At 41.9% G+C, this 7,500-nt stretch overlaps 1 protein-coding gene across 6 annotated transcripts in view; it reads left to right on the top strand.

The window, feature by feature from the left end:
* Nucleotides 1-7,500, top strand: part of LOC122265974 (von Willebrand factor A domain-containing protein 5A) — a 29,793-nt gene that overhangs the window by 6,286 nt on the left and 16,007 nt on the right. For 2 of the 6 annotated variants that reach the window (XM_086531767.1, XM_086531766.1), the window contains exons 10-17: nt 119-272; nt 432-550; nt 3,517-3,573; nt 3,721-3,735; nt 4,286-4,315; nt 5,611-5,658; nt 6,481-6,495; nt 7,151-7,165. In XM_086531767.1, coding sequence (XP_086387893.1) covers nt 119-272; nt 432-550; nt 3,517-3,573; nt 3,721-3,735; nt 4,286-4,315; nt 5,611-5,658; nt 6,481-6,495; nt 7,151-7,165 — 453 coding nt within the window. The remainder of the gene's footprint in view (nt 1-118; nt 273-431; nt 551-3,516; nt 3,574-3,720; nt 3,736-4,285; nt 4,316-5,610; nt 5,659-6,480; nt 6,496-7,150; nt 7,166-7,500) is intronic. The other 4 variants (XM_086531770.1, XM_086531768.1, XM_086531771.1 and 1 more) reach the window with 2 other exon arrangements.

Below are 7,500 nucleotides of genomic sequence, written 5' to 3'. Positions count from 1 at the left end.
TCATTTTCTCATTAAAAAAAATACATGTTAATTTTGTTTTGAATATTTTGATGAGTTTGAGGTGACATATTTTCATCTAATGTCGGTAGTCAAAAAGCCTTGTTCTGCCTTCCTCCAGGTTAAAGCAGTAAATATTCAGGGCAGCCTGAGTAGCAAAGATCTAAACTTTGCCATCGATGGCTCTGATGTCAAAGTAATTCATGATGGAGAGATGTCATTGCATCGGCTGGCTGCCCGTGCACAGATCAACCAGTGGCAGGTTGACCAGGAAGGTAATCCAGCTCTGGACAGAGCAACAAGGCAGAAACTATGATTCTTTTCTTCCTAAAATGTTTGTTACATGAAACTTATTTGACTTTCCTTAAGAGCAAGAAAAGGTTACATGATACATGGACCAGAGATGCTTATCAATTTCACCTTCTACCTTTCAGAGGACATTAGTGAAGAGATGATAACCCTGAGCTTAGCAAGTGGCGTGATATCTCGTCTCACAGCTCTTGTTGGCGTAGACCAAGAAGGAAAAGCCGTTTCCAGAGGCGATGATGACATGGTATGAATTATGTCTACTCTTGTGTTGCAGTTTTATCTTCTTATCTTGTGTCAGTAGACTTTGTTCTCTCCAGGCCCTATATTATTGTCTTAAGTAAGCTATTCTTTTTAGTATGGTGGGCAAGGCATCTATTCTAATTTGTGGGTGAAATACTGAATGAAATACTGAACAATTTATTTCTTTTCTCATTTTCTTTTTCTTTTCATTCATTATATTTTTTTTTTCTATGAGCTCAAAATCCCCTAGACTGAAGACCACAGCAGCAGAGCTTTCCCTTACAATTTATCTTCTTAAAGCCTCAAAAAAACTAAATGTCACTGGTTTTGTTATGTGTCACTGTTATAGCTGGTTCATTTCAGTATCCTTTTTTCTCATTGCTTAATTTGTATGGAGTATGAAGTTGCTGGCCAGAAGTGCTTTTGGAATGATGTTGTGCCACTGGTTGAGTTGAGATGTAAATGCACTGTGGGCATAGGGTAATTTTTTATTATTATAGAAAGTATGGTGAAAAAAATATTTGACCACAGTATCACCCTACAACATTCAGATCAAAATTTCAGGATTTTGCGAAATATTTTTATGATTTTCCTAATTTCATTAAAATCAGTATTGTATATGAAAAAAATCATTCTCACTCAGAACTAATTCCTTATTACCCCCCCCCCCTCCTTTACCATGATAGTTGGGCATGGGGCCTTAGTTTCTGGGTTACACAGCGAAAGCTTTAACAATAGCCACCAGTTTCAAGCTGGGGTCATCCTGGGGAATTGCCCATCTTCTGTCAGCTGTGGGGACCTGAACTTGACAAGGGATAGCATTTGATTCAGTCCTTGATTCAGTTACATGTGGGTGTTTGTGCTCTAGACTAAGAAAACAGAATCTTAGATTTTGTTAAGGTGCAAGAGCTTTGGGCTAAGTATTTAAGCAACTGCTTCAAGTTTAGCCGTCAATAATTAGCTTGGACGTGGGTAATGTTGTGATTCCAGTGCCTGATCCGCTCATCTCTGAAGAATCTCCTATACTGATAGAAATTCGGGAAGTAATCGCCAAACGGAAGGAGGGTAAGGCAGCAGGTATTTTGGGAATTCCTACTAAACACCATTCCCTGCTGAGGGATGTGGTCATCCTTCCCTGGAAGGGGAAAGGGGATTAAAGCAGTACGCTGCACAGCATATCAGGCAACGTGCATGGCGTCATCCTCCTAAGGTGCCATACAGATTCACTTCTGGCATATCAACATTAGAACATTAGATTGTATCCTTTTACTGCTAGTCTTCATAGTGCACTTGCAGACTACATTGACCTCAGGAAGGCTATTGACTTGGTGTATTTTGAACCACTCTGGGAGATCCTATGAATTAGAGGAATTCCAACAAAACTTATTGGATCGACTACGGACATATATATTAGTACTGGATGTGCTGTGAAGTGTAGTAGGGGGATGTTTAGTTTTTTTCTGAATTCATGAGTGAGGTAGGGCTACCTCCTTACTCCAATGCTGTTCAACCCTTTCCTAGTCATGATATTGGATAGGACTGTCATTCAGTGTCAATTCAGAGTAACACTGGGTAATAGGAAAGTCACAGAGCTTTATTTTGCTGATGATTTTGCCATCCTATCCTAGTCTTTGGAGATCCTCGTGGAGGCTCTGGTTGCGTTCAGCAGGGAGGTAAAACTTCAGGTCCAGAAGTTTCTTGAAATAATACCAAGATTCGGGATTGCCTGCTAAATCAGCCTGTTGTACTATATGCCAGAAAAATCTAGAGTTTATCCCATGCACTGGAGTCTCATCTTGTTGCCTTTTGCAACAGGTCCTTGCTTCAGATAATGGGGTACAGTTGGCAGATTCACATGTCCAGCCAACCAATAACTGCTCTGTGCCACTGGCATTTGGACCTGTTGCTTTCACAATCTTGGACTGCCAACTCGGGCCATACTGATGCTCGGCTCACTCCCTGGAGAATCCTGTCCATCGCTTGAGACAACTCAAGCTGGAGGAGGGCTGTGGAACTGACAAAGGAAGTCGATGCCTGCACAACTTGGTCAAATCTGTCATGAGGAAGTAGCAATGCCCGTACCCCTCTCTTAGAGGAGCCATCATGACTTCAAGCAGTAGGTGGATGCGGCAATGCTCCCTCCTTTGTATCAGCCCCATTGATTGATGGTCAGATTGATTCACTCAACAATAAAGACTTTGTGTAAAGTACAGTCATTTTACCATCAGGTGAATGTTCAAGGTTTGTAAAGAAAGAAAGTATTTTTGGCCAAACTGCCAACCTATCATGGGAGGTCTGCTAAGGTTTGCAGTTGAAGAACGTCCATGACAGGGAAGGGGCCAGTGTCACAGGGTATCCATCACACGGGGGGACGAGAGGGGAGGTAGGGGCGGGGATGGAATCTAGATGGTAATTGCGAGAATGTTCCAAGTAAGTGTCGTTAACCATGCATATGTAATATTTCTGTTCTGCTTATTATTTTATTGCATTATGAGATGATTGGGTTTGGGTATGGTATATGCCAAACATACATTTTTGACCTGCATATTACTGGATATTGAATAAATAGTAGTGTCACTCTCTCTCTCTCTCTCTCTTTCTCTTTGCTCACTCCTCATCTTTCTCCCTCCCTCCCTCCCTTTCTCCTTCTCTTTCTTCCCACCTTCTCTCTCTTTCTCTCCTTTCCTCTCCTTTCCTCCCTCCCTCCCTCTCTTCCTCTATTCTTCCCTTTCTCCTACTCAAGGTCTCTCTCTCTTTTTCTCTCACACTCTCTTTCCCTTTCTCTCTCTCTCTTTCATTCCCTCTCTTTCCCTCTTTCTGTCTCTCTCTCATTCTCTTTCTCTCATTTTCTCTCTTTCCCTCTTTTTGTCTCTCTCTCATTCTCTCTCATTTTCTATCTTTCCATCTTTCTCTTTCTCTTTCTCGCTCTGATCTAACATTTTTTTTTTTTTTTTTTTTTTTTTTTGACAGGGTGGTGCTCCAATTCCCCGAAGTGCCTTTTTGAGCAGTCTACCACCCCCTCTACCGGTGAGTGATTATATACAAGTTTTACACATTAGAATCTCAACAAAGGAGAGATGTTAATGTAGTGCCAATTGTCATGAAATGTTGAACATTTAGTTATGAATATGCCATGACACCAGTCTAAGTTGGATTTTCTGTTTTCTTTTTCAGCCTCGGAATTTTTCTGTGAGTATTTGTCTCTTCCTTTCTTTCTCTCCTGCTTTCCCTCTGTTTCTCTCTCTCTCTTTCTCTTTCTCTCTCTCTCTCTTTCACTCTCTCTCCTCTTCTCTCTCTCTATCTCTTTCTTTCTCTCTCACACACTCTCTTCTTTTCGCTCCTCTTTTTTTTTTTCTTTCTCACTCTATCACTCTCTCTCTCTCTCTCTGCACTTCTCTCTCTCTCTCTTGTCTCTTTCTCCCTCTCTCACTTCTCTCTCTCTATCTCTTTCTTTCTCTCACACACACTCTCTTCTCTCCTCTGTTCTTTCTCTCTCACTCTCTCACTCTCACTCACTCTCTCTCTCTCTCTCTCTCTCTTAATTCTCTCTCTCTGCACTTCTAACTCTCTCTTGTCTCTTTCTCCCTCCCTCACTTCTCTCACTCTTTCATGTGATTATTTGATTATTTACAGTTTTTTTCACATTAGCATTCCAACAAAGGAAAGATTGCTGCCATTTGCTGATATATAGTTTTAGCTTTGCCATTATGAAAGTTATATATTCTATATTCCTTTTCAGATGGATTCTTGTTTTTATCAGTCGCTTTCAGTGAGTATTTGGCATTGATTTATAGAGTGAACTGCTCATCTTGCCTGTTCGTGGGCCAGATTTTTTCTTGAAATATTAGGAAAAAGAGACAAATCCTTATGCTGCAAAGACTAGGAATGTATATGATCTTTGGACAGTTTATGAAGCTTTAAATGAATTTCTCTCTCTCTCGCTCTCCCCCCATGCTTCTCTCTCTCTCTCTCTCCTCCCTCTCTCTCTCCCTCTCTCTCTCCCTCCCTCCCTCCCTCCCTCCCTCCCTCTCCCTCCCTCCCTCCCTCCCTCTTCCTCCTTCCCTCCCTCCCTCCTCTTCCTGAAGTTTTAAATGAATTTCTCTCTCTCTCTCTCGCTCTCTTTCATTCTCTTTCCTTCTTTCTCTCTGTCTCATTCTCTTTCTCTTGCTTTCTCTCTCTTTCCCTCTTTCTCTCTCTCAAATCAAAGTCTATCTATCTATCTATCTCTCTTTAAATGAATTTCTCTCTCTCTCGCTCTCCCCCCATGCTTCTCTCTCTCTCTCTCTCCTCCCTCTCTCTCTCCCTCTCTCTCCCTCCCTCCCTCCCTCCCTCTCCCTCCCTCCCTCCCTCCCTCTTCCTCCTTCCCTCCCTCCCTCCTCTTCCTGAAGTTTTAAATGAAATTCTCTCTCTCTCTCTCGCTCTCTTTCATTCTCTTTCCTTCTTTCTCTCTGTCTCATTCTCTTTCTCTTGCTTTCTCTCTCTTTCCCTCTTTCTCTCTCTCAAATCAAAGTCTATCTATCTATCTATCTATCTCTCTCTCTCTGTTCTCCTCTCTCTCAGCTCCCCCCCCCTCCCCCCTCTCTCTCTCTCTCTCTCTCTCAGTTCTCTCTCTCTCACTTTTTTTTCTCTCTCCTCTCTTTCTCTCACTTCTCTCTTTCTTTCCCCTCCCTCTCTTTCTCTCACTTCTCTCTTTCTTTCCCCTCCCTCTCTCTCTCTCACTTCTCTAATTTTCCCCTCTCTCTTTCTCTCACGCTCTCTCTCTCTCACTTCTCTCCCTCCCTCCCTCCCCCCCCCCCCCCCCCTTTCTCTCTCTCTCCCACAATTTCTCCCCCCCCCCCTCTCTCTCTCTCTCTCTCTCCCTCCCACCCCTTCTCCCTCTCTCTCTCTCTCTCTCTCTCTCTCTCTCTCTCTCTCTCTCTCTCTCTCTCTCTCTCTCTCTCTCTCTCTCTCTCTCTCTCTCTCTCTCTCTCTCTCTCTCTCTCTCTCTCTCTCTTTCTCACTCTCTCCTTCCCTCCCTCCCTCCCTCCCTCCCTCTGATCTAATACGTTCAAATTCTATGGACAGTTTGGTGGTCAGGGTCCAGCACCTCGCGCAGAGAGACGTCAAATACGGGTGAGTGAAATTCTAGTGAAATACTAATGAAATGATAGTGAAATACTAGTGAAATACTAGTACCAACTGAAATACTAGTCTTGTTTTTTTTATCATGAAAGTCATGAACAATTTTTTTTCTTCTTTTTGTGAGGATAAGCTATGAAATAGATTTATGTTTATACATTTATGAATCATTAATTTTAGCACTTGTTGTAGTAATGATGATAATGATCTTATTAACTGTACTAAGATGATGTGTTATGTTTCACTCTTTTTGTAACTTTTTGTTGGCAGGAAATATGGTGAACAGAATTTTTATGGGAAATGTTGTTTTTTCTATGCTCTCTCTCTCTCTCTCTTTGCTCACTCCTCATCTTCCTCCCTCCCTCCCTTTCTCCTTCTCTTCTTTCCTCCCTCCTTCCCTCTCTCCCTCCCTCCCTTCCTTCCTACCTCTAATCTTCCCTCTCTCCTTCTCAAGGTCTCTCTCTCTTTCTCTCACTTTCTCTTTCCCTCTTTCTCTCTCTCTCTCAAATCAAAGTCTCTCTCTCTCTTTCTTTCTCTTTCCCTTTCTTTCCCTCTTTTTCTCTCTCTCATTTTCTTTCTCTCACTTTCTCTCTCTCAAATCAAAATCTCTCTCTCTCTCGCTCTGATCTAACATTTACAAATTCTTTGGACAGGATATTGTTCTAAATCTCCGAAGTGCATTATTTGAGTGATTATATACAAGCTTTACACATCGAGATATGTTAGGGTAGTGCCAATTGTCATGAAATGTTGAACATTTAGTTATGAATATGCCATGACACGAGTGTAAGTTGGATTTTCTGTTTTCTTTTTCAGCCTCGGAATCTTTCAGTGAGTATTTGTCTCTTCCTTTCTTTCTCTCCTGCTTTCCCTCTGTTTCTCTCTCTCTCTTTCTCTTTCTCTCTCTCTCTCTTTCACTCTCTCTCCTCTTCTCTCTCTCTATCTCTTTCTTTCTCTCTCACACACTCTCTTCTTTTCGCTCCTCTTTTTTTTTTCTTTCTCACTCTATCACTCTCTCTCTCTCTCTCTGCACTTCTCTCTCTCTTTTTTCTCTCTCTCCCTCTCTCCTTCTGTCCCTCCTTTCCTTCCTTCCTTCCTCTATTCTTTCCTCTCTCCTTCTCAAGGTCTCTCTCTGTTTCTCTCACTTTCTCTTTCCCTCTTTCTCTCTCTCTCTCAAATCAAAGTCTCTCTCTCTCTTTCTTTCTCTTTCCCTTTCTTTCCCTCTTTTTCTCTCTCTCATTTTCTTTCTCTCACTTACTTTCTCTCAAATCAAAATCTCTCTCTCTCTCGCTCTGATCTAACATTTACAAATTCTTTGGACAGGATATTGTTCTAAATCTCCGAAGTGCATTATTTGAGTGATTATATACAAGCTTTACACATCGAGATATGTTAGGGTAGTGCCAATTGTCATGAAATGTTGAACATTTAGTTATGAATATGCCATGACACGAGTGTAAGTTGGATTTTCTGTTTTCTTTTTCAGCCTCGGAATCTTTCAGTGAGTATTTGTCTCTTCCTTTCTTTCTCTCCTGCTTTCCCTCTGTTTCTCTCTCTCTCTTTCTCTTTCTCTCTCTCTCTCTTTCACTCTCTCTCCTCTTCTCTCTCTCTATCTCTTTCTTTCTCTCTCACACACTCTCTTCTTTTCGCTCCTCTTTTTTTTTTTCTTTCTCACTCTATCACTCTCTCTCTCTCTCTCTGCACTTCTCTCTCTCTCTCTTGTCTCTTTCTCCCTCTCTCCTTCTCTCCCTCCCTCCCTTCCTTCCTACCTCTAATCTTCCCTCTCTCCTTCTCAAGGTCTCTCTCTCTTTCTCTCACTTTCTCTTTCCCTCTTTC

Source organism: Penaeus japonicus, unplaced genomic scaffold (genome assembly GCF_977035675.1).
Source record: "Penaeus japonicus unplaced genomic scaffold, GWHDUDI00000001_assembly GWHDUDI00000036, whole genome shotgun sequence".
Classification (NCBI taxonomy): Eukaryota; Metazoa; Arthropoda; class Malacostraca; order Decapoda; family Penaeidae; genus Penaeus; species Penaeus japonicus.
This window is presented reverse-complemented; position numbering and strand designations above follow the sequence as displayed.